This window comes from Vombatus ursinus, unplaced genomic scaffold (genome assembly GCF_900497805.2).
Source record: "Vombatus ursinus unplaced genomic scaffold, bare-nosed wombat genome assembly UNPS02012082.1, whole genome shotgun sequence".
In the NCBI taxonomy this organism is placed as follows: domain Eukaryota; kingdom Metazoa; phylum Chordata; class Mammalia; order Diprotodontia; family Vombatidae; genus Vombatus; species Vombatus ursinus.
Genome location: NW_020951860.1, coordinates 1603114 through 1629676, shown reverse-complemented (window position 1 = coordinate 1629676; position 26563 = coordinate 1603114). Strand labels below are relative to the sequence as shown.

The window sequence follows — 26563 nt, the reverse complement described above, 5'->3', positions numbered from 1 at the left end:
CCCAGGGGTTGGTAATCAGAGATGACATTCCTAAACCTCCTGCTACTTTACAGCCCAATCTAAACAGTAATCCTGTTTTAATAGGTTCTTATGAAATTAGTTTCAATAAAGGCTAGTGGAAATTTCTCACTTGAAACACAGGACTACAATTCATATGGCTCTTTTACCTTCTACAACCACTCTACAGAAAATATCTTTTATCTAAATACAATGAGTGAAATGAGTTTGTTACCAAATTAATCCTTGAATTCCCCATATAGGCCTTTTGAAATGTCAGTTAATAAATTCTCATATAGGATGAGATACCTGACTCCGGCCAGGACTCTCTGTACTATTCCAAGTTCTATGAATTATTCTATGCCTATCTAGACTAGGTACTATTCCTCTGATTTCCTTCCCAGGAAAACACACTGGTTATTTCTGATTTAGGATCTCATTTTATAGTTATTCCTTACATTTTTAGCTATACCCAAGGCAGTAAAACAAAGTGTGATGTTTAAGAAGGAGGTTTAGATACATTTCACATCTCAGATCAGCATTAGAAAAGCACCTGCCCGATACACAATGGTTGATTGTACAGCCTTACCAAAATGCTGGCAATACTCAAAATGTTCTCAAGGCCTGTAAGGGCTGACTTTTCCACCTGCCGCACATTAGCAGGCTGGCATGTTTCATCAGCAATACACCTCTGACCCTACTAATGAATGAAGTGCCTGATAATTTCTTAGAAATAGGGCTTGCTATTTTCATAGATGATATTAAATTCTTCCCTTCATCCCCCAATAATTCTGCACCTTTCCTTTTTTCCTGACAGTATTTCAATAGATTAACTATTATGAAGTGAGAAGAAAAGGCACCACTAAGTGGCTGTCTAAAATAATTCTTTCCCTATTAAAGACTAGAATACATCCATATATAATATAATAAATTGTGAAAACTCTAAGAGACATCTGATATTACAAAACTAGAGAGCATAGAAGATTGGTTTATATCCAGTAGATAGATACACAGAAACTAATGAAACCCCATTATCATTATTTTGATTATTAAATTGTTAAATAAAAAATAGCATTATGATAAAAGTTATAACACATAGTACCCTATTGAAGGGGCATATATGGCACTGTATGACAGCCTAATTAGTAGACTAATGGGACCAGCTCTCTGCTGGAATTTCCTGTAAGTTATAGGTATATATATATACTGCCCATCAATCTTGGAAGGCAAGTACTGTTTTAATTAAGCATGAGACTCTCAGCAGGTAGGAAAAAGCCTTAGAGACAAGTTAAAGGGCATCCCACTGGCAATATCCATTTAAGTGCATTTACACTATGTTCTTTTGATTACACATCTTTTTAGATTTCACCTTCACAGATGCGTTTTTAGGAGTCCCATTCCTCACAATGCAGGACACAACATAGTTCCATTTTATTTTCTGATTTCCTTTAGTCAAGCCTCTTCTACTCCTTTGCCCAAACTGTCCACAAAACAATCATTTCTGGTATTCCCAGTGGATCTGAACAACTTACCTCCCTTTTCAATGTTCAGAGTCCCAAAGGCCAGATTAATTCAGGTAAAGATTTTCAAAGTCAGATTGTCACATCTGTGCTGCATGGTTCAAAGATATGAATTTTCACCCAAGAAATGTCTTCTATATTTACTTCTCTTGTGTTTTGAGCTTGAAAATGGGCTTTAAAAGTGTGGCCATTTTGTAGGATTAAAAAATGTGGCAGATAGTAGTAATGAAAGGTTCAGATTTCTTATAATAAAATGGAATTTGAAGGGCTACTAGTCCACTAATGTAAGACCAGAAGGTTATTAATAAATCTTTCGGTTCCAATTTTCAGTCATGGGTAAGTTTATCTCAAATTGATTTAAATGTATCACTTGGGCTTGAATCCTAACTGATCAAAATAAAACAGTACTTGCTGTTTGAGTAAAAATGCTACTGAGCAATTTAAGAATGGAATTTGATTTTGTATCTTCTAGGACAAGAATCCATTCTATCCAGTGGCTATTTTGTTTCTCCTCTGCTTATCTATCAAAGAGTATTTGTTGCTTCTACCTAAGGTGATTACTGAAAGTATGTGAAACTGTTCAATGAGTAACACTTCCACAGAAAATCATAAAGCCAACACCCCAAAACCAGGGTGTCTAGGACACCCTGAGAGTCAAGTAGAAAATAACATTATGCAATTCAGTTCTGCTAGCATTTATTTAGCATCTACTGTATATAAAGGACTATGCTGCATGCTGGAGATATAAAAAAAAAAAAAGAAAAACAAAAAGTCCATGTTCTCACTGAGTTAACTGAGAGATACAACATGTACAACAATTAGGTGAATAATTTGAGGAGAAAAAGTACACCAACAACTAGATATATCATGAAAGGTTTTCCATAAGAGGTGACACATAAACTTTGCCTTGAAAGAAGGTAGGTATTGTAAGAGATGGATATAAGAAGTATATTCCAGGCACTGCAGGCTATGAGGTGGGAGAGAGGGCCTAGCAGGTCAGTTTGGCTAGAACGTAAAGTAAGCAACAGGGAAAAAATATGAAATGTATGGAAAGGTAGGTTGCAGCCAGATTGTGAAGGCTTTACATGCCAAGGTACAGGGTTTGTACTTCTTCTCTAAAGGCAATAGGGAGTCCTTGAAGATCTGACAGGAAAGGTGGCATGTGTGACATGATAAGAGACTTGTGCTTGAGGAAGAAAATCTTGACAGTTGGCTGAGGATGGTTTGGAGAGAGCAGAAATAAGAGAAAAGGAGATCAATGAGAAGGCCTTTATAACAATCCAGGCAAGAGGTGATGAGGGCATGAACCTGAGTGGGAGAAAAGGATGAAGTGAAAGCGTAACTGTCAATATCCTCTCTCTCTCCTGCTCTTTTCCTATCTAACATGGACTGGCCATTTAGTAAAGACAACGCCTTATACATACCCTAAAACTGCTACTGCATAATCTCAAGGGTGTGCAAGAGAATTGGTTTGACAGAATGACAGTGTCCTTGAATCCAAAAGTGATACATATTATACGAACCTTGGCAATTATCATCAGACTCAGCTGCATGAACACATTAGCTACATGGTTTCCCCTGATGCTACAAAGCCACAGGAAATTTAACAGAATCACATAGTTGGAAGGGAATTCAGAGGACATCTAGTCTAACATACATCTGAACATGAAGCCCTTCTACAATATGCCCAACACATAGTCACCAAGCCTTTGCTTGAAGATCTCTAGTAAGAGGGAATACACTGCTTCTGGGGCAGACCACTACTTCTGGATAGATCTCATTGTTAGGAAGTTTTTCCTTACATCGTGATAGTAAACCAATCACCTCCCTTGTTCTGAACATTATACCTTTCTTAATGCTATCTAAGATTGCAATAGCTTTTCTGGCTGCCACATATTCCTACTCTAATGCCACATACTAAAGTACAAATGACCCTAGGTTCTTGAAGGCAAAAGTTCTGGCTAATTCTTCCAAGACAGAAAAGTTTAAAGTGTAGTTAAGAAATAGACCATGCCTGCTGCATGAGGACCAATTTAGCTACATATAGACAGACACATGGCTTAGCTATGAGTTAACAAATTCTTTGTCCACAGAAGTCCGTGAAACAACTAAAATTTTTTAAAAATGGAACTCGGTCCTGCATAACCAACTTCCGTTTTTATGGTGAAGATGGTAAAGTGATAAAAATGGGCAATAGACAAGCTCTAAGATCAAGCAATCTACTACTAAGCATTTACTGAGTACCTATTATTTGTCAGGTGCTAAAAGGAATGACCCCATTACATGATTTCATTTGATCCTCACAACAAACCTGTGAGGTAGGCACTATTATGCCCATTTTACAGATGAGGAAATGGAGGCTGAAAAAGGTTAAGTAACTTGCCCAGGGTCAGACAGCTGGTACAATGTCTCGTGGCAGGATTCAAGCACAGGAAATTATTTAAGGATAAAACTGAAAGAAAACAGAGATAAAAACTAAAAGGTTCTGTGAATATTTCTATAGCAAACTCTTGATTAGTGAGAGTGGAGCTATCATATTTTGACATCACAGACCCTGATATGCTGCATAAGGAAATAGAAATGGCACAAAAGAAAATAATATATTAAATCTTAGATACCAGACTTTCATCAGAGATAAAATATTTGATGCAAAAATTTCTTTCCTCATTTTACTGTTTCTCCTCTTATTTTAGCTGCATGTACTTTGCTTGGACAAAAGCTTTTGAATTTTACATAAGCACTACTTTGTCTTCTTTTATGTTTCTTTTCCAGAGAATAAACTGTTTTGTAGAATTTCTCCATTACATCTTCCAAATTCTCTACCTTTCTTGTTGTCTACTCTGAGTACAAAATGAAAAGTCTCAGCATTTCTAATATGAAAAATATCCCAGAGGCTAGATGGCATCACTGTTGAGGAAGACCCAGGACAATGTTTAGCACCTAAAAGTTACTTAAAAGAAAAAATGATTTGAGGAAAATTAATATTATGCTGTATCATTTAATAATCAGTATTACTCTGTATCTTCTCTATTTCCCATCTTTTCAAACCCCACTTCTCAGTTTGGCTCAAAATACAGTCTCTCCTTGTCCAAACTAAAGGAGTGGTTGAATAATGTGATTACTCCTACCTCCTCTGAGCATTTGCTAGCTAACCAGTTGAAAATGGTACCATAGCTTTGTTTACTTGTAAACTAAGAACCAGCTTGGACTGGGCCCCTCTCCAGAGGAAGGCTCCCCTATTCTTGCCTCTCCTTGTCAAAGTTATTGGTGATGTGGTCTCCAAAGGAAAGGCTGAAGGGGGGAATCCCAATTAGGCTAGCTCTGATTTTCTGGCCAAGATTACTAGAGGCAGCTGAGGCCCATAAAACAATTAGCACTCCTTAATTATCAGAGAGGGAGCCATACCTGAATGCCAACCTACTTTCCCCAGTAAGAGCTAATTATAAGGCCTTTCAACTACCCCAACCCCCTTATCCTTTCCCTCTCAACAGGGTCTCAATAAATATAGTCTTTTCAGTCCCATCAGTCACTGACTCACCTGAAGGGGTGGGAGGTGGGGGAACAATCTGACCCACTTTATTAACAGCTACCATTACTATTACTAATGAATCCCTTTTACAATGTCCCCAAAAGGTCATCATCTAGCCTATGACTGTAGAACTCTAGTGAGGGAGAAACTGTTAGTATCTGGGAGTTAACTTACCAAAATGCACACAAGATTTTATGTAAGTATGAAACCAACCCCTTTTCTCCTCTTTACAGAAATAAAGATAGACAAGTACTTATAGAGCTACTTACTATTCATGGTTGGAGTGTGTTAGCTCAATAAAAATGATGACTACTTAAATTAATTTATAGATTCAGTATTATACCAATTAAATTACCAAGGGGATATTTTATATCTAAACATTTAGTTTATAACTAAACAAAACAACTACAAATTTCTGGATCTACTCCTGATCCTTTAGACTATTAAACTTCGGCCCTGCTGCTTTCTCATACTGCAGATGCCTCTATCTCTGCAGCTCCTTCCTTTACTTGGTGAGTTTCTGCCAGACACCTTCATTTGTGGGAGTGCCAAGGCCATTGATGTGCCTTCCTCTTCTGACTCTGCTCTTGATTTTCAGAACTTTAACATTCTGATGAAAAGGGATGAGAGGGAAGCTTACTTATCTATACTACTCCTCACCCCTTCTCAGCTCCCTTTTATGTCTTGTCTTCTTCCTTCAGAAAGTAAACTCCTTGAGGATAGAGTCTATCTTTCCTTTTGCTTGTATTTGTATTCCTAGCATAAAGTAAGTGCTTAATAAATACTTCAATCTATAATAAGTCTATATTATCAAGGGATATGATGAGAAAAAGTATGAATGAAATCTCAAACTATTATAATGCCGTAGTCACTAAAACTATTTTGCATTGGTTTACAAATAGCAAAGCTGACCAATGGAACACACCAGAAAAGCAAGAAATAGAAAATAAGAACAATCAAAAAATAGTAGTCCAGTGTTTGATAAATCCAGGAACATAGATTATTGAGGGAAAGACTTCTCTTCTGACCTAATTGCTGGGAAACAGAAAAGCAGTTTGGCAGAAATTAAGTTTAGGACCAACATTTTATACCACATATCATAATTAATTCAAAATGGTCTCTCAATATGAATATATATAAAAGGTCATATCATAAACAAATTATCAAAGAATGAGAGGTGGTACCTCAACCATGTGAGGGGAGGGGTTGAATTCTTAACCAACCTAGGGGTAAAGGAGATCATAAAAGGCAATACAGACAATTTTGACTATGTAAAATTAGAATAATAAAAGAATCTGTTGAGTGGGAAAATATTTGCATCATCTACAGAGAGATAACATGGTATAGCAGAAAGGGCACTAGTTCCAGTTCTAGGGACTTGATTTCAAATCCCCTTGGCGAAACAAGTAAGTCCCCTGGGTCTCAATTTCCTCATACACAAAATTAGAGGTTTGGTCTAAGTGGTCTCTGCAGTTATTCTAGCTTTACTTAGATCTATGATTCTATGATCACTAATGATAATCTGATATCCAAGATAGAGAATTAGCATAAAAATATATCACCAAGAGCTACTCCCTAATATATGTGGTTAAAGGTTATGAACATCAAAAGAGTGAAAATTATGATCACAGGAAAACATGCTCCAGATCATTCTTGTAAAAGAAATGCAAGTGAAAACAACTTTGACGTTTCACTCTACACCCTGCATTCTGAGGATGGACTTCATATACCTTGGACTTTAGCCTTGTTAATGCCTGGATCTGATAGGTTAGCTTTCACCTTATTTTGCTGGAAAATGCCCAAAAGTGGGCACCTCTACACCACGCCACCACAAGTGGGACCTTTATGTGTTATCTTCCCCTGTCAGAATGTAAGCTTCTTGAGGGCAGGGACTGCCTTACTTGCTTGTACTCTTAATGTTCAAGCACAGTGCCTAGTGCACAGTAAATGTTTAATATATACCTTATCTACTTAAGAAGTGATACAGAGTGAAATAAGCTGAACTAAAAGAATGACTGCAATGATGCAAATGAAAAGATCACTATCAGGAAGCCCACCTACTAGTAAAAAAAAAGCTAATGAATAGATAATGAAAATATTCCTTTTTAATGGCAGAGAAACAAGGTACTATTAGGGAGAATGTTACATGCAATGTCAGATGTGCTTGTGTTTATTTTCTTTGCTTATTTTTTCCCTCAGAAATGACTGAAAAGGCATCAATAAAATACAGACAATTTAAAAAAAATATGTCTTAGAGACAGAAGACCTAGGCTCAGGTCTTTCCTTTGACCCATACTTGCTGTGAGATCCTGGGCAAGTCACTTAAACTCTCAGTGCTCCAAGACAGTGGTGTCAAATTCAAATAGAAACAGGCCTGCAGGCAAAATATTAACTTAGAAAACCACAAATCAGCATTATCTGTGCTGCATTGTATTTCTTATTAATTTTGTTAAATATTTCCCAATTACATTTTACTTTGGTTCAGGATACACTGGGGGGTTTTGCAGCGACCTGCACCCTGTGAGTTCGATACTTCTGCTCTAGGAAACTTTCTAAACTCTTAAGTTGCAGAGGAGGCACAGACCAGTATTGGTAGAAGATTCCTCATCTGGGAGTTTCTTCTATCAACAGATTCACAAGTCCATTACCTATCCCCTGTCCCTTAAAACAAAACAAGGTAAAGAGCTGATTCTCTGTCTTTGAAAAGAATTAAAAAAAAAAACCCAACAAAATAAAACTACTAAGGCAGCAATCTGCCAGCCCAGCCAAGAAAGGTGGTCCTCAATGCCCTTAAATCTATGTGTATTGGGGATCACAGAGGAATCACAGAGGAAATTGGTGATGATCATCCTTGTTCTATTCTGTTCCTCTCTGGTCCAGTGTCTGCAGCATTCATTCTTTGTTGCAGAGATGCAATAAAAATTGTGGGATAAGCATGTCTTCTAGACAGACAGAATGGAAGAGGCTAACAGGTTTGTCTGCTGTGTAAATTATACTAAACCCCACAACATGTCATTTTTGTATCACCCTCTCCAAGAACTGAAATGTTTCAAATAAACTTGGGGTGGAGGGAGTGTGAGAGGGCAGACAAAAGCAACTTTTAAGGATTTTTGACCATAAAGGTATCTTAATAATGAAGGCATCACTCCAAATACAGGTTGTAATCATAGATCACACAAGACTTAATTTATCCCATGCTTCTCTCAGACCACATAGATAGCCAGTGAAAATCAGGGAACTCACGAATTACAGGGTAAATTTCTAATAAGAAATAGGATCTAACAATATGTGCAGTCAACATGGGCAGAGACTAGACTCTGGAAATAACCTCCTAAGAATAACTTCTAGAGATAGTGACCAAAGAGCAGCCAGGTGGCTCAGTGGATAGAATGCCCAGCCTGGAGTCAGGAAGACTCATCTTCCTGATTTCAAATCTGGTCTTGGATACTACTAGCTGTATGACCCTGGGCAAGTCACTTAACCTTGTTTGCCTCAGTTTCCTCCTATGTAAAATCAGATGGAGAAGGAAATAGCAAAGAGAGAGTTCAGCTACCATTCAGAATTAGGGCAAAAAATACACAGATGTACTACATACCTATATATAAAATCAGAAAGGGAGATGTTTGCTGTTTGGTGAAAGGCAAGTCACAAATGGCATCTGCTCTACCACTGCTAAAAGCAAAAACAGCCAGGGAAAACACGTGGGGTGTGTGTGTGTGTGTGTGTGTGTGTGTGTGTGTGTGTGTGAGTGTGTGTGTGTGTGCGCGCGCATGTATGTACACTTACAGTAAGGCAGGGAGTGAGAGGAAAATAAGAAAGGGCAAGGTGACTACAAAAGACAGGGGAAGAGATCAGTATTAGCCCAGGTCTTTTAGAAAAAGGAAGAATATTTGTGAGAATCTGCATAGGCTACTAGAAAATGGAAAGAAAAACATTTCTGAACAACAGATAAGAGATTAGCTAACCAGCAGAAATATGGGAAGTGTTCCAATTAGTGTTGGTAAAAATCCATTGTTCTATGCTAAAATGAGGCACAGTTCCCTTTGAGACAGGGGTGGATAACAAAGACCACTTGGACTTTTTTCTACAAAAATGCCTGAGCAGCCTAGGCAACTTAACTTTTGTACAGACTTTTAAATTTGACTTTCTGATGCTACTTCTTCGTCCCCATTGTTACTCTGATCTAACCAAAAGAACATTATTTAAATTTTCTACTCCCATTACTTGGAAATCCCCTCATACCTGAAAAGCTAAGAGGGATCCTGGCTACTCTGACAGAGTTGTCTTTCCTGGCTTTATTTCTGCCAGAGTCAATGAGGAAATCATATTCATAAGGCAAATTTTTTTTTCCTGAAAATTTTTATATACCATGAATATATCCAACAGATTAACAATTTCTTTCATTTTAGGAACTATCTGGAATTTGGGGGTTTTTAAAGGGAAAAATAAAAATAAGAAATGCTATTTTTTCTATCTACTTTCTCTGTTTAAGAGCAAAAACTCCCATGAAATATCACAAAATTCAACTGGTAATTTGAACAAGTTGTTTTGCTAGGAAAAGTTTAATTTACTTAGCACAACCCAGATTTTGTTGGGCATTTGTTAATAGTTTAGTATTACCATACAGATCAATAGAATTAAAAATACATGCCTTGGAAAACCTTTTTCAGGTAAGGCTACAATTTAGTGGTACTGGCAGCATTCCATAAGGAGGTCCAAGATGGTAAACAACTAAGGATTTTATAAGTCATAGCTAAGGTGATCTAACAAAGGGGATCTAAGGCAAAGAGATTTCAGGACTACATTACGAAATCAGAATCGAACAGGAAGCAACTTCAGAGCCAACAACTACAACTCACAGCTGAACAAGAATCATTTCTACTAAGTCTCTCATGAGTCACCATCCAACATCCAATAAGAGGAGGCTTAATATTCCCCAGGGCAGCTCATCTAAACCTTGGATAGCTCTATCCCGTAAGGCTTTTTCACATCAGGTGTATATCTACTTCTCTTCGATTTCCATATACTGCTCCTAATTCTGTCCATTAGACTCATGCAGAGAAAGCCTAATTTCTCAGCCATGGCAAGCCAGACTAACTCAAGCAGCAAAGCACCCTGAGGGAGATAAAAGATGTGGCAAGTCAAACTACTGGCACCACTGATCAATATCACCCCCTCAGATCCTAATGGATTTCCCTGAACCTAAGAGCCTCTGGAATAACAGTGCTCCACAGATCTTTGTCTAGCCCTCACCCATCACTGAGGGAGCTAATCACCAGCTCCCCTGACACCACCAATTGCCACTGACAGGCAAATAAGCCCACTAGCCATTGGGGTGGCAGCAGCTCTCCAGATCACCAGTCTGGTTTTGGCTCATATCCTGGGAAGTAGCCTCCATGGTGATATAGTCTGACTATTATTTCTATGAGTTTTGAAGTCATAGCTACTGAAGACCCAGAAAAAAATAATGTCAGCACCAAAGTCTTTAGCATTGCCAAATAGCTCAATATCAGAAAATGATGTTATTTTGTCACTAGATTAAAGGGTATGCATTACCATATCCTTTGCTGCTATACCCTAAAGACTCCAGGACAAGTGTGGGGAACCTGCAGCCTTGAGGCCACATGTGGCCCTCCACGATGATCCTCAAAGTGTGGCCCTTTAACTGAATCCAAACTTCACAGAACAAATCCCCTTAATAAAAAGATTTGTTCTGTAGAACTTAGACTCAGTCAAAAGGCTGCCCCCAAGGACCTAGAAGGCCACATGTGGTCTCAAGGCCTCAGGCTCCCCACCCCTCGCTAGGATATTTCTATCAGACCTGCACCTGAAATAATCTCTCCTCTCAAGGAGTTTATATTTTATCAGGGAAGACAGAGTGTGTGTGAGTGTGTGTGTGTGTACTTGTACATATGAGTACATAGAGAATACAGAGTAAATGTAGCATAAAATACAAGGTAATCAGGGAAGGACAGCACTAATAGGTGGGGGAATCAGGAAAACTTTGTGTAGAAGGTGGTACCTGATCTGTGTCTTGAAATAAAAGGGGAATTCTATGAGGTGGAAATGAGAGGGAATACATTACAGATATGGGGAAAAGGTAGTGCAAAGCCATGGAGAAGGGAGATATTATATATGAGGCACAAAGGGAAGGCCAGTTTGGCTGGGCTGTACAGTGGGGAGAAGGGAAGGGAATAAATATTTATTAAGTGCCTATTACGTACCAGGCATCGTGTTAAGCAATTTACAATGAACAATAATTAGTCAGTCAATGGGATGACCTCACTCATAAAATAGAAAAGCATCGCAGAATGGATTTGAAAGCCAATATGTTGTTTACGAGAAATGCAACTGAAAAAGAAAAATGCACATAGAATTAAAATAAAGGCTGCAGCAAAACCTTTTATGCTTAGGTAAAGTAAAAAACCAAGGGTAGCAATTATGATCTCAGACAAAGCAACAGCAAAAACAGACTACAGTAAAAGATAAACAGAGAAATCATCATTTTTTTTTCTGAGAAGTATCATAGGCATTGAATTAATATCAGTACTAAATAGATAAGCACCGAATGCCAAGTCATGCTAACACTTAATGGAAAAGTTAATGAGTTTATAGGGCAAAACAGACAGTAAAATTATAATAATGAGGGACCTCAAGTTATCCCTTTCAAACCTAAATTAATCTAACCCTCCAAAAAAAAAAAAAAAACCAACAAGAAAAAAAAGCTTCCCTCCACCATCTTCTCTCATACCAATATCTTCTCTTAGTTTTTCACCCCCTCTTTATAAAGAAGAAGGTGGTGAAAGAAAAATTGTATACTCAGCACAAATATTCTAAGATATAATCTGCTTCTGTTCTTTGGCCTCTCTTCTGTTTTCTTTACCTGGCACCCAATCACAGGTTTTTATCCTTTTTTTCCTCTTCTTTAAAACCCCATGTTCCCCTGTTGAATAAAAAGGAAAAACAATCACTGCTGTTATGGTCTCAGTGCTACCAGTTTCTGACCTGGGTTTGGATCTGAGCAACACTACTGTGTGCTTGCCTCTGGCTGGAGTTCTATTAGACTGCTGTTATCAACCACTATCTGCCAAAAGCTCTACAGGTTGAGAGTAATGGAACTATAGATTCCCTTTTGGTCTAGAGGATGGAACCAAAAAGCCTCTCCCCATTCTGTTTTGCTCCCGAGCCAGGGTTTCCTAATAGTTTTTTGCTTCTGAACCTGTTCCTCATTCTGTAGCACCTTTAATTACTCCCCACCTGGACCAACATTCCTCGGCACAGATTCCTGCCTGTGCCTGTGACCTGTGACCTGGAACTGGGCACTGAGTGACAAAGGTGCCCAATGGCACTTGTTCTTGTACTGTGTACAAGTCCAGGACCCTCTGCTTGATCTGGGATCTCTCCTTGCCATGATGCCCTCACTTCCTGCTTGCTGGAATACTCTGTGCAGCCAATGTGGCTACATGCAGTCCCCACTATCTATGGACCTCTCTGTTTGTCTTCCTATGACAAGCTGGGCTGGAAAAATGATTTATTGTGATCTTTTCTTGGATCTTTCAATTAGAACTCAGCTGTGGGCAGAGTTTGGTTGTACTTTTTCCTATTAGCCATTTAGCTTTTGCTTCATGATCACAGATTCAGAGATAAGAGGGATCTTGGAGGACACTGGGTTCAACCTTCTCATTTTACAGATGGGGAAACTGGGGCACAGAGTGGTGAAGTGAATTGGCAGGGATAGCAGCTGAGGTCACATCTGAACCCAGGTATTTCTGATTCCAATCCAGGATAATCTCCATTAAAGCATGATGATAAGGTGCATTTCATATTTGTACTTTCTAAAAAAAAAAAAGTAAAACATCAACATATTTTAAAAAAATATGCTGATATTTTATAAATGAAACCAAAGTACCCTTTTAGTCATGGTTGTTAACTTTTATTCTCAACTCTTACCAAATACTCTTTAATTAAGTGCTTAGAAGTCAAAGACCTCTATTCTTAAATACTTTGCATAGTGCTCAATTCATTAGAATGCTTAAGTTAGCAAATTAACCTAATTAATACTTGAGGCTAAGATGAAATAGAAAAATGCTATACTTGAAAACAGGGATAGGAGGGAAGGGAAAAGTGTGTGCATAGATGTAAGCTCCTGATTTCTACTTATAGCATAATATTTCTTTTTTCTCGCCCCTTCCCCCATTAAGAACCACCATCATCTTATTCCTATTAATGTTTATTTTCCCTTCATTTTCTTTCCAGTCATTGCTCCTTTTGGCATCAGAGAACATAATAACAACCAGGAGGAGCAAGTGCTCTTACCATACTTTAAGTAACTTAACCAAATGAAAATACTGTACAACATGCTTGTTGGGGGTTTTTCATGCATAATTGCTGATGTGAGTGTTGACAACTTACAATCCTGACGTGGCAGTGCTCCTGACAGAAAAAGAAAACTTTCCCTAGATCACATGAACAACTGGCCTGTACTGTTCATCCACATAATATGACTTTTTGCCTTTTAGTCTAAAATACTCCATCACTTCTCTAATAACATTCACTCTTCTAATCAGCTGCTTCTCTTTAAAGTACACTACAAGGCCATCATGAAGTTGATTCATATTATTATCTGGGTTCAAAGCTCTGTATGCATTGTAGACATTTCAACGTCTCCAACATTCTTTGGCTCTTACTTACAAAACCCTGTTCACTAATTCATAAATTCAGCAACCATTTAAGTACCTGATATATGCAAAGTTGTATTCCGGTGGTTAAGTATGATAGTGATAAGTAGAGTCAGATGTTGCTTTAAGCGCACATGCACACAGTGGGAGTCAGTTTAGCTGTGAGTAGGCTCCTGTGCACTGGAACTACTATATCCTGGTGTCTCATACTAATTATAGCTTGTACCTTCTAGGAAAGCACAGCTGCTCATCTGGCTGTCTTCCCTTACTTGCTCTCACATTAGTTAACACTAGAATTAAACTAATTTAGGTTATCTGTGCTTTATCATCTCAATTAAAAATTTTATTTACTTCAACAGTTCTCTGGCAGGAGCTACTGCAATACCTCAGCACCTAATAATGAAATTTAATGAGGAAAGAGTATCCATTCTTTTGTGCCAGAAAGAAAGACATGGCCGCCTATAACCATGGCCTGAAATAGGACCCCTTCGACCGTTACTTCCAGAAGCATGCAAATCCACTGCTAACTAACAAAATAAGTTTTGTGACTTAGTGACTAATCTATTGACTGATATGAGAGCAGATAAGGGTAAGCAGTCAAACAAGCCATCATCATGCTATATAGATAGTACTTTTCAACTGGATATCCCACAAGCACCTCAAACTCCACAGGTCCAATACAAAACTCATCTTTCCCCCAATCCCATCTCTTTTGTGAACTACCCTATTTATATTAAGGGCACTACTATCAGTTACTCAAACTTGCAACTTTAATGTTATCCTCAAATCACCTACCCTATCTGTCTAATTAGTGCCAGTTTTTATCATTTTTATTTTCACAACATCTCTTCACTCACAGTTACTAACCTAGTTCAGTCAAGTCAAGAAGCAATTAATAAATGCCTACTATAACAAGCACTGTCCAGGCCCCTCCTAATTGTTTTCCCTGATTCAAGTCTCTCTTCACTTAAATACACCCACCGATTAGCTACCAAAGTGATTTTCCTAAAGCACAGGTGACTCCTCTATTCAATAAACTGTAGTGGCACCTTATTATAGTTGAAGGATTAAATCTACATTTGCCCTTCAGAACCTAGCTCTAACTTAACTTGATCTAAACGGGCCTTCTAACTAAATACTGAATCTCTCATGTCTATGCCTTGGAATTGGCTGTTTTCCATGCCTGGAATTTACTCACTCCTCACCTCTGTCTCTTAGAATCCCTACTTTCCTTCGAGGCTCAGTTTTAACACCAACTTCTATATGAAGTTTTTACAGATCTCTCCAACTATTAGTGCCTTTTCCCCTAGCTTTTGTTGTTATTCAGTCACATCTGACTCTTTGTGATCCCATTCTGGGGTTTTCCTGGCAAAGATATTGGAGTGGTTTGCCATTTCCTTCTCCAGTTGATTTTACAGATGAGAGAACTGAGGCCGACAGGGTTAAGGGACTTGCTCGTGAAGAGAGTTTTCCTGAGGCCAGACCTGGCCCTCTAGGTACCATCTGGCTGCCCTTCCCCCAAATTACTTCATATCTATTTGCAGCTATTTTGTGTACATCTACGTATGTAAAGGTTGTGTCCCCTGTATTTCCTAAGCCTAGCACAAGTGCATGCCACATTGTAACAAATTCATTTTGTTTCAACCTTTGCTCCAAAAAGAGATTGAAAACTATCCAGGACAGCGTTGCTTTCCAGGTCCTGATATACAGTAATTGCCTTTTAATTGAATAAGAATAGAAAGATCTGGCAGTAGCTAGTGATTGCTAGGGCTTCGAGATGACTTCTATGCTCTGCTTTGTACAGGTTGCTAAAAACTTGAGAGAAGAGAGGAATCAAAGAAAGTCATCCACAACAGCTGCCCAAAAATGAAAACTATTTTACAGATAATAGTTCACAAACTCACTTCACAAACTAGAGTGCTTAAAGTTTCAGAGAAGAGGCTGAGATTCAAATTAAATAACCTCTATCATCGAGAAGTCTGCAAAGGGAAAAAGACGCAAAATCCCATCTTAAGAGTAACAATCTACTTGGCTTCCAAAGTTAAAAAATAAGTGCTATTTTTTAAAAAGGGAACTGTTTGTGTTTTAAATTTTTAAGACAATCAAGGTTAAGTGACTTGCCCAGAGTCACACAGCTACTAAGTGTCTGAGGTTGAATTTGAACTCAGGTCCTCCTGACTCCCGGGGCTGGTAAACATATCCATACATTCTCATCCCATTCATGGCCACATCTTCCATGGAGGATGTATCAAATATGCTGAAGGCTTTCCTCTAGGTATTTTAATATTCTATATGTACAATTCTGGCACTTGGGTTGTCTACATATTTTCATTTGCATTTGAGACCAACCCATCTCCTTTTCCTTGGCAATATATATTTCTGGGCCACTTCTAGCATGCAGTTCATTGTTGGTGATATGTTGTAGAGTCCACCATGCATGTCTCCATCACCTTTTATGTTACTTGCACTTCTGATTCACTACAGATTGTTGTACTTTATGACTGGCAGCCATAAAGCATCACTGGGAAAAATAGTGTTATTAAAAAGATGAGGTTTTGCATGAGGGCAAATTTGGGATTACTAACAATAACATGCAAATTCCTAAATGCAATCAATCTATTGTTTTTCTCATCTTCATTCTCATTCTACTATATATCAACATCTGGGCAGCACATATTCTTCAACCATTTGCATTTTTCCTGTATAACTTAAATAGTTCAAAGTTTCTTGACAGTTACTCATCTTACTGGAGAGGGCCTATATTATATTGTGGTTTAACGTAATCAGCACAACGTCACCTGTACCTCAGAAGCATTTGGAGGACCTCTTCTATTTGGACTGTGCATAAAACACACTCCATAACTACTTGCAACATTCAAAACACAATATGGTGGAGAATTGTGGAAAATTGCATCCAGAGAATCAAGAGCAGAGCCCAGAGAAGAATGAAGGAGTGGACATAATTGATCTGGGCACATTCCTCAGCATGGAGGTTCTGAGAAGACCTGACCAATCAGAGGAAGCCTACCAGGGGTAGAGTAATCTTCCCCAGGTGAGAAGGACATTGGATTATGATGGAGAAAGAACTCCAGAGAATCAAGAATGGAGCCTAAAGAGGAATGAAAGATTCTTGGAAAAGGATGCTCTTCATCATTTATGTAACAAATGACCATCCAGTCTTTACCTGAAAACTTCCAGTGAGATGGAGCCTACTACCTTTAGAAGTAGCCTATTTTACTTCTGGACATTGGGCTAAGGAAACTATTACTTTTTTCTGGGCACTATGTCTCTCTTAATGTAGTCAAAGATAATATATGCTTACTTTGGGTTTTCGGAGTCTATGTCAGCAAAGCAAAAAGTTCTGCTGGATTCTACCAAGACAAAAAGGTTTCAAGTATGAAACTGGTAGCAAGTTGAACTTAATATATGAAGATCAAAATAGCTAAAAATAGAGTAGATTGAGTAGGATTTGGCAACAAAATATGAAAAAAAATGGCTCTCAGGTCAAAGTGCTCACCTCATGTTTTTGCCATGGTTGTGGTATGTACAGTATCACAAAGGGGTTGTAGGTGCTAGGAATCACCATCTAAAAAAACTAACTTATTTGTTGGTATATTAACTAGATCTTTAACCTATGACAAAAGAACTAATGCATTTAATCTACTATGTGCCAGGAAATGTGCTACATGCTGGGGATACTAGGATAAAGAAGGAAACAATTCTTATTTGCAAGGAGCAAATTCTAATGGCAGACATAACACACACATATGCATAATGATATATAGCATAAATATAAAGTCAGCAAACATAAATGTATGCAAAGTAGTTAAATACAAGGCAGTTTGGAATGGGGGCATTAGCAGTTGATGGAGGAGAATCAGGAAAGGCTTTATGCAGAAGATGGTACTTGAGATGAGTCTTAAAGGAGGAGAGGGATTCAATGATGCAGAAGTAAGAGGAAAGCATGGGGAACAGTCTGTAGCAAAACACAGAGATAGGAACTAAAGTGTCAAGCATGGGGAACAGAGAGGAAGCCAGTTTGGCTGAATTGTAAAGTGTGGGAGGAATAATGTCCACTGAGGCTTGAAGGATTTCAGTCAGTGATACAAAGGAGTTTATATTTTATGGTAGGGTTGATGGAACATTGATAAAGGAAGGCATTGGCTGTTTTGTGCATAGACATAACATCCCATGGGCAATTTTTATGATTTTGCTAAATGAAGTATAACACAGATTACAATTGGGCATTATGACCATGAATTTTAAAGATCTTAATATTTCAATTACCTATCTGTTCTATTTATCTTGTGTGTTTTCTTTTTTTTTTTTTTTTGCTATAATTATTTCCTACATAAAACTGCTTCTTCAGTTTTTGGCAATGGGACTATTCAAATGAAAACTTCACAAGTGTGATTTTTGTCAGTTTACATGAAACAAAAGTGTATTTTTACTTAGATCAAAATAAGTTTCTTGAGATCTTGCAAAAACCTTTTCATCTGAAAAGTTTAGGACTCATTTTTATGCTAAAAATGTTAAATGTATTCTACCTGCATTTTAATCTGTCACTTATTAACTAACTTATTTAAATAAGCTATTGATACTGAAAATTGGGAAATGTACAAAGAAACAGACACTGATAGAATCACTTTGCTTTGCTGAAATCTTAGCAAGGAAGTCAAAAAAGCTTAGGAACTGGCACAGCAAACAAACACTAGATCTTCATGTAGAGTTACAGGAATATGGAAGCCAAGGCCTGTGAAGTCACTGGAACAATAGTTTACAAAAGGATTATACCTACATGATTTTTAGATTTTTTTTGACAATTGCATTAAAAATGTATAAACTATTCATAATACTTTGTACTGACAACTAAGAAAAGAACAAATAAAATCTTGATTATAAAAGAAAAAAGTGAAGGCAAACAAAGGAAGAATAATAAAAATTATGTTTGAAAATATAGTTTAGATTTAAGAAATAAAGGAAACCAAATGTCAAAGCCTCATACCTATATATCATGAGTATTTTCTTGAAGTCCCAAGTCTATAATTTGTCTTCCAAGGCCCTCCCTCTCTTCTTTTTCTACATTCTCTCATTGATCTCATCAGCTATGGACATGTCTCACAAATTGCCATCTCTCTTCTGAGCTTTTGTCCCATACCAACTGCTGGCTGGACATCTTTACCTGGAAGACCCACAAGGAGCCTTTCCAGGAAGCCCACAAGCATGTCCAAAATGAACTCATTATCCTTTTCTAATTGTGACAGCTTCAACCTGAACCTATTAAAAACAAGCTGTTGATGATGAAAAATTAAAAAAGGCAAAGCTATTGATATTGACCATTACCATTATCTACAACTCTACAAAAAAACAACGTAAAAGAGTTACCACAATGAGGAGGTCAAACAAACGCAGAAACTACCTTAGCCAGCTAACACCTGACTTCCTTGCCAAATGGAGGTGTGGAAGCCAAAGGAAACAATGGTTTAGGATTACAAAGTCACTTGCAAAATGCCATGAAGGAAGATGGTTAGATTACAAACAGTATCCTATCATTAAAATAATAGAGCATAGTGGAAGAAAAAAATAAGTCCATAAAAAACTGGGTGTGAGACCCAAATAAGCCATATCATTAACAAATATTTGTAATTGAAAGTGACACTAAAACAAGAAGTAAAGAAGAAATGGGAGAGAGCTTTTGGCTTTTTTTTTTTTTTTTAATAACAATCTGCTTTCAAACTCCATACAATGAAACCATTACATTTGGACCATAGCACTTCAATTCCTGATATGAGGAAGTAGAAGGGCAGGTATGGTGAAACTGGGATGAAGAACTGAGCCAGACCAAGTAGATACAGATTTCTGTGCTGTAGGTAACATAGTGTTGAGAGTCATTAGGTACCATTTTACAAGATACCTCACAGAGGGGAAAATAGAAAAGGAATGAAAAAAAAACATAGGCAATATTACTAAATCCAAGAAACAAGTAGGGGCGTGTGCGTGCGTGCGTGTGTGTGTATTCCAATTGGGCTATCAATAACTAACAACCCATATATCTATTTTTATCTCTATAATTTCTCTCTTAGAATAAAATGCATGTATCTTGTTTATGGACGTGCTGATTACAATTAAGCTCCAGAATACTGTACGGCTTTTTTAAATGAGATCCAATGAGATGAGATTAACAACTCATTCAGGAAAAACTACATAAATGAAAATTATCTTTTGTTCTTAAAAGAAAATAAAAAAAATCTTCTGTTCTGACTATGACATACAGTTGAATGGCCAGTTTATTGAATATCTAAGATAGGTAATTCAGGTGCATAACCTACAGGACTACAAGGAGAGGAATGGTGAGTATAAATTGTTTTTGTTGTTCAGTTGTGTCTGACTCTGTGACTCCATCTGGAATTTTCTTGGCAAAGATACTGGAGTAGTTTGCCATTTCCTTCTCCAGCTCACTTGACGGATGAGGAAACTGAGGCAAACAGGGTAAAGTGACTTGTCCAGAGTCACACAGCTAGGAAGTGTCTGAGACCATATTTGAACTCAGGAAGGTGAGTCTTCCTAACTCCAGGCACGGCACTGTATCCACTGTGCCACCTAGCCGCCCCTCCCCTTCACTACCTTGTATCATATTGCTATGGCAGGACTGTGATCTTTTATCTAGACGCCTTACTTTTGCTGTTTGGAAAACATTCTAATTTCTTACAAGGGAAATCAATGAGAAAAGAATTTTTGTTTAGAAATCTCTTTTATAACTAACTTTTTCGGGAAACTATTGATATTCCTTAAAATCAAATATAATTCATGTTATATTGTAGCGTGAACAGCCTTCAGATTTCTTAATGACATGAGTACCATTGTGTCATTGCCAAGGGACAGCCAGCCTCAGAGCCAGCAAGACCAAGCTTCATGTCTCACCTCTGACACAGAGTGGCCATGGGACACTGAATCTCTCAGAGTGCTAGAGAACTTTCCATGACTAGAAATTGCATAGAAAATGCTGACCTGCAGTGGTAGCAGAAGTTTCCTTACCTAGGAGTTCCAGGTACCAATGAACTCAGAAGTCTAATCTTTAATTATATGTTATAGTATAAAATCACAGGTCTGGATTTGAAAAAAAAAATACTGTTCACTACTGTTTTATGTGCAGGGACCCTTTGAGGGAGGAAGATTAGTTTTATATTCTTTTAACTCTTACTATGTCTAGCAAAGTGCTGAGCACATAGCTGGTATCGACTAAATACTGATTTTGTTATTTACTGAATGAATTCCTGGAACTGAGTTTTCAGAAGAGCTGACCACTGACCTATGCTTCTGAGTCTGGGTGGCAGCAGGGCAAAGTTCACAGAGAAGTCACTTAGGTGTTTTTCATTATGGGGCTACCTTGGGATTATACTCTTTACCAGAGAAACTCAATGGATGCTACAGTTAAATTATTTTTAAGCAAAAAAATGTTATTTTCCCTTTTAGGAAAGACAATGTCTTCTCTTTTGCAGTTAGGATCTTCTTGTTTCTTGAACTCTATCAAATTTTTCTAATTTCATACTAGCTTTGTATGGATGAACGCTTTGCTAACGTTATCTCTGAACCATTTTTCAAAACCCATGGTTAGGCTTTGCCCTGACTACTCTTCTATTTCAAAAACTGATCTTAATATTTATTATGTGGGAGTATTTATAAAGTTTCATTGAAATAAGTGTTTTCTCCAAGCTAATAACATTATTTCTATATGCTATTCTGTCCAATCTTGCTAGATGACATTTCCCACCCACAGAAAGTTTCCTTGGAGATCTAAGAGACTTCCATTACAGTGTTGATAACTACACTGTTAATAGCATGATGAACACTTAGGAAATTTAAAAAAGTAATAAGAAGATATGATGAACAACCCAAATTGTGTAAACAAAAAGAAAATGTAAAAAAAAAACTATCTTAAAAACACTATTAAAACACTATTCTTCTGAAAGGGTCTACCAGTATTTCCATAGTCCCTTAAAAAAAAATAAGAGTTTGATATCTATCTACCTATCTATCTATATGTCTAAGCAAAACTATTTGGATGCTACACTGATCTAATAAGCAAGCAATCAACTTCCAGATTTTAGTCAGAAGAATAACTATAAACCAATATTGAATATTGTATTTTTTAGAAGGCATATACTTTGCTTGAGGGAGTTTTGGTGCTAGTTTATATAGATACTTTGGCATAATGAAGCGCAAAGAAACAATGTGTCAATAGCACCTTCCGTATCTCTAGATCATCTCAATGGCCACCAGCTACAGGTAATAGGATGTTCAGTTAGCAACAAAAGGAAAAGATTTTTATATCATGCTTCGCTCTATTTTCCTTGGTACTGAAGAGTAGAACTGAACACTCATTACTTTCCTTTTGACTTCCAACATTTTTTTCCTAGTTCTTGTTTCCTGTCATTTTTATTGGTTATTTCTCCCCTTTCTTGTCTACTTGCCTAACGTCTTGGTACTGTTTATGCCACTACTAACAGCCAATTCTTTTTTTTTTTTAATATTGAATAAAACTCTCCTTTGTAATTCACAGCTTGAGTAATAAGTGAGACTGAAGGTAGCATAGATGGGTTTGTTTGTCTAATGCTATTCAAACAGGTAATGGTATAGAAATCTGTTTGTTATTAATATTGGATCTGTTTAGGTGGAAAAGGTTCTGTCTGACCCCAAAGAACAGAACTAAGAACAACAGATGGAACCAGAACAAAGGCAAAGTTAAACTTAATGTTAGGAAATACTTCCTAATGATTACAACTGTCCAAAAGAGGAGTGGGCTGTCTCAAAACATGACAGCTTCCTCCTCACTGGAGCTAGTTAAACAGGAGTTCTACCGAGCTTGAATATTTTATAGAGGATATGAACTGGACTATATGGTCATGGAGCTAATTAGCAGAGGGAGAAAGAAAAATGAAAGTACTAGTTAGTATTTGGAACGAGACACAAGAATTTTTCACATTTAGTGCTACTATTCAATGAATTAATAAGAAATGCATTTATTTATAAAGAGTTTACTATATGCCAGCAATTGTGGTATACTGGTGAGTGTTTATCGGAGAAAGATTGTGTGAGAAGTCAAAGGGGTGGTGAAGTAATGCATAGGGCAGTTAACTGACATGCTCATTCCAGTAATAAAGGTAATATGATAGTACTAATTTAATTACTGAGTCCAGAGCAAGAGGTGGAAAACTGGTAGAGAGGGTGAGGGTGACTAGTAAGGCTTCTGTATGGAATGTCAAGCACAATTTGGTCTGGTGAATTGGGACTGCTTAGATATAGCAGGTTAGTTGAATTAAGAGGATAAATCCTAAAACATTAAAACATTTGATATCAACACTTGGAAAGGGCAGGTTAGCAGGAGGTATGTATGGGGATACACAACTGATAAATGCTCCTCTGACTAGAAATGCCATGTAGCAGAAACACTCTGATTCAAGTGAAATATTTTATTTCTATTGATATCATTTGTTTTTACATTTTGAAAGAAAGACTGATAAACTACATGTAACTTTTCTATTGAAGTTGCTGTTTTATATCATTTGGAAGTAAGTTTACCCAGCTTTAGCCCCTTGTCAGAAAGCTCTGTACTATTCCTTGAAGAATTTGCTTATTGGTATCAGTTATATTCTGTCCTTTCATACCTTCAAGGTATAAGTTATTTGAGATTTTCCCTATAGTATGTACCCATTTCCATCAACTTACCTTATCATCCTTGTTTGTGTTCCCTAATGAGTGTTCTAATCACTGTAGGCAATTTAATAAGGCAAGACATTTCAAAAAGAACTAATTCTAAAACAGTGAGATCACCAATACGCTTAGGTAGTGAATCTAATGGAGTATAATATCACAATGAATATGAACTTCATAATCATAATTATTCTTTTGTTACAGAAAAGGATTTCCTAAGGAACCTCCAGGGCATAAGATCAAAGGGAGATGCTGCCAAGGCTGTATTAAATTTTGGCCTGGAAATAAAAATTTAGACAGCATCCTGGAAGCTGTTTAACATAGCTGTTTTTCTAGAAAAGAAGAAAGATAGATAGCTCTTGGCGATGACTTTTAGAAAAATCCCTGCTCCCTTCTCCCCAGTATTGGCAGTTGCTTGAGAATAATTTTTAAAAATGTCATAGGGGCTAAACTATTGCTTCCAGTAATTCAAATGAGTTATCCTAAGTCAGTGGCCTTAGGACATTCATTTATAGATGAAAATAAAATAAGACTTTAGTTGGATGTCCTTTTCAAATTTTGGGGGCTTTTAAAAAAAGACTTCATGTATGAATAATTGCCGTATACAACGAATTTGCCCAAAGCCCAAACCAGACTTATTCCATTTAGAAAATAGCACAGTACAGGGTCTATTTTCTGCTTTCAGTTTTGTGTGAGTCATTTTATGTTACCAGGACCCTATGAGGGCATCCTAAATATGATAATCTATTAAAAAAATCATAGCTGGAAAAAATTAATTATATGCCCTGGAAGTTCTCCTCAATGAAAACACACAACAGGAAAAACACCATCACCCAAACACAAGGATGTCAGAAACACAATACATTCACCATGTGAAAAAAGGGAAATTCATGAATCACACAGAAGCAAGTGATTGTGTAAAAAACAACTTTTCTACAATTAAGGAAAACTGTTTCTCACCGTTCTGAACAAAATGGCTGAACTAAGAGCATCTGATTGGCTATGCCCATATACCCTCCTCCTCATCCTATTGGAAGAGAGATGACAAGGGGAATAAGGCCCCAGAGCAGCATGGGAATGAAAAAGAGTTGGTTAGTATTTCAAACATAGACATAAGGATAAAGTAGAAAAGACTGGACTCTAATTTCCTTGTTTTTGTCCTTTCCACCTCCCCACCCAGTTTTCTGACTCACTGAGACTTATAAAGTTATAAATTTCAGGTGATTTTGAATCTAAAAAGACTCCCTCAGAAAGTTACATTCTCAAAATGCAGTTAAAAGTAAGGTAAGATTGTCTGTTCATGAAATTTTTCCAAACGTTCACTCTTTGCTATTTAGTTCAAGAAATGCACTTCTTTCTAGTATGTATATGTTACGATTTATACATTCTACTCTATTACCTTTAAGAGAGGAAGTTTCTATCATAAAGTGGTTCTAGGTAAAATTGTGAATTAGGCTGCTTGCTCCCAATCTGTTTTATGTACCCTTTCCTTCACCTATATGGTACCTATCTCTCCAACTCACGTGCTAGTGTCTGTTTGCTTTGTTACCCCATATCCCCATTAAAAACTGCTCCCAAAAAAAGCCTGTCATCTATAATACATGCCTTAGTTTAAATTTAATCCGATATTCTAATTCCAAGGGTTACCTGAAATTCAAGGTTTTACTTTAATAACCGAATAAAAAGTTTTCTTTCTTATTAAAGGAATAGTATAATGAAGAGTTAAAATAACACTAGTTAAAGGCAGGCTTCCTTTTTGCTTATTTATACTGTAACGTCTCTCTCTCACTCTCTGTGTGAGACCAACTTATACTGGTACAGTACATGATATGCTACTATAATTAGACATTCCCATTGAAACTTAAGATTTAGAAACCACTGCTTTGATCTATAAACTTCTGCCTCTTCTCCTAAAAGACAGTGGAGGGGCTGTCTTGGTAGAGATGGCTAACAGAGGAATTTTTCTTTACTTTTTTAGTCATATGGATATAATTAATCATTTTTTCCTTAGCAAAATACTTCAATATTGGGTATGATGGAGATGTTGGAATTAGATTTTAGGGCATGGGATATAGACAATTCTTTTACTTCTCTTCTTCATTCATCATTTACAAGATCCTGGAAAAATCCCTCACTCTCCCTTTTCCCCAGAAAGAATTAGATATGGTTGTCTCCATTATAGAGAGAAGTTGAAGGTAGGGAATTGCCTTGAGAATGAATGACTCATGCTGAAGGACTCTTCCAAATGAATGGAAGAGACTCCACATTTGAGTTCCTAATCCTAGGAAGCACTGAAAAGAGATTTGGAAATCTGCAATTAAACTAAAGAAAGCTCATATTTTAATTTATGTTCTGTAGGTAACTGATTTTCCCAGCCCTCTCATTTCCATTTGTCATCTTTGTGGCCTGGGGTACTGTGTGATATATATATTTCCATCATGCCAAAGAGATAATTTGTTTGTTTTTTTTTTAAACTTCCTTCTATGCCCTCCACTGAACTTACAAGGAAGTAGTTTCAGTTTGTTTTACTCACAGGACACAGTTTCTTTCATGAGAAAAAGTAGGACAACTGTAGACCCATGGTATGTTTCTGAAGGAGGATAAAGAAGGAACTTCTCAAGTATTAAAAATTCCTAGAACAGTTTGTTACTATTCTCAAAAATTTTGAGTAGCCAATTTTTTTTTAAGGTTCAAAATCACCACTTTACCACATAGAGAGTCTGTGCATGAAAATAACTAGGGAATGGTTTTCAGGAAATTAATGATTCATTTTTCTAACATCATTTCGGAATGAAGATTCTACACGCAGACGTAAATTACATCCCACATATTTCAGACATCTGAAAGAATGACAAGAGAAGGAATACCTGGTCTGGGGAGGGTTTGTGGTTGGTTTGGCTGGAATGAGAAGATTTGAAATGGTCATCCTCATAGTTGTCAGCCATCAATTTCATGCGATTTTGAGTCTAAAAGAACATACAACATTGTTTAGATAAAATTCCTATGGCATGATAAAGTGAAATTCAGAAGCTTTTAAAGAATCTCATTAGAGGCTGATAATAACATTAAGGAATAAACTCAGCAAAGGGTTTTGTGAATATATATTATATACATAAGACAAACAAATA

At 37.1% G+C, this 26563-nt stretch overlaps 1 protein-coding gene across 7 annotated transcripts in view; it reads right to left on the bottom strand.

Annotated features, from left to right (window-relative positions):
• Window positions 1–26563, bottom strand: part of ERC1 (ELKS/RAB6-interacting/CAST family member 1) — a 370818-nt gene that overhangs the window by 37419 nt on the left and 306836 nt on the right. For 5 of the 7 annotated variants that reach the window (XM_027857322.1, XM_027857320.1, XM_027857321.1 and 2 more), the window contains one exon: window positions 26303–26401. In XM_027857322.1, coding sequence (XP_027713123.1) covers window positions 26303–26401 — 99 coding nt within the window. Of the gene's footprint in view, window positions 1–24395; window positions 24463–26302; window positions 26402–26563 lie in introns of all 7 variants that reach the window. The other 2 variants (XM_027857325.1, XM_027857326.1) reach the window with 1 other exon arrangement.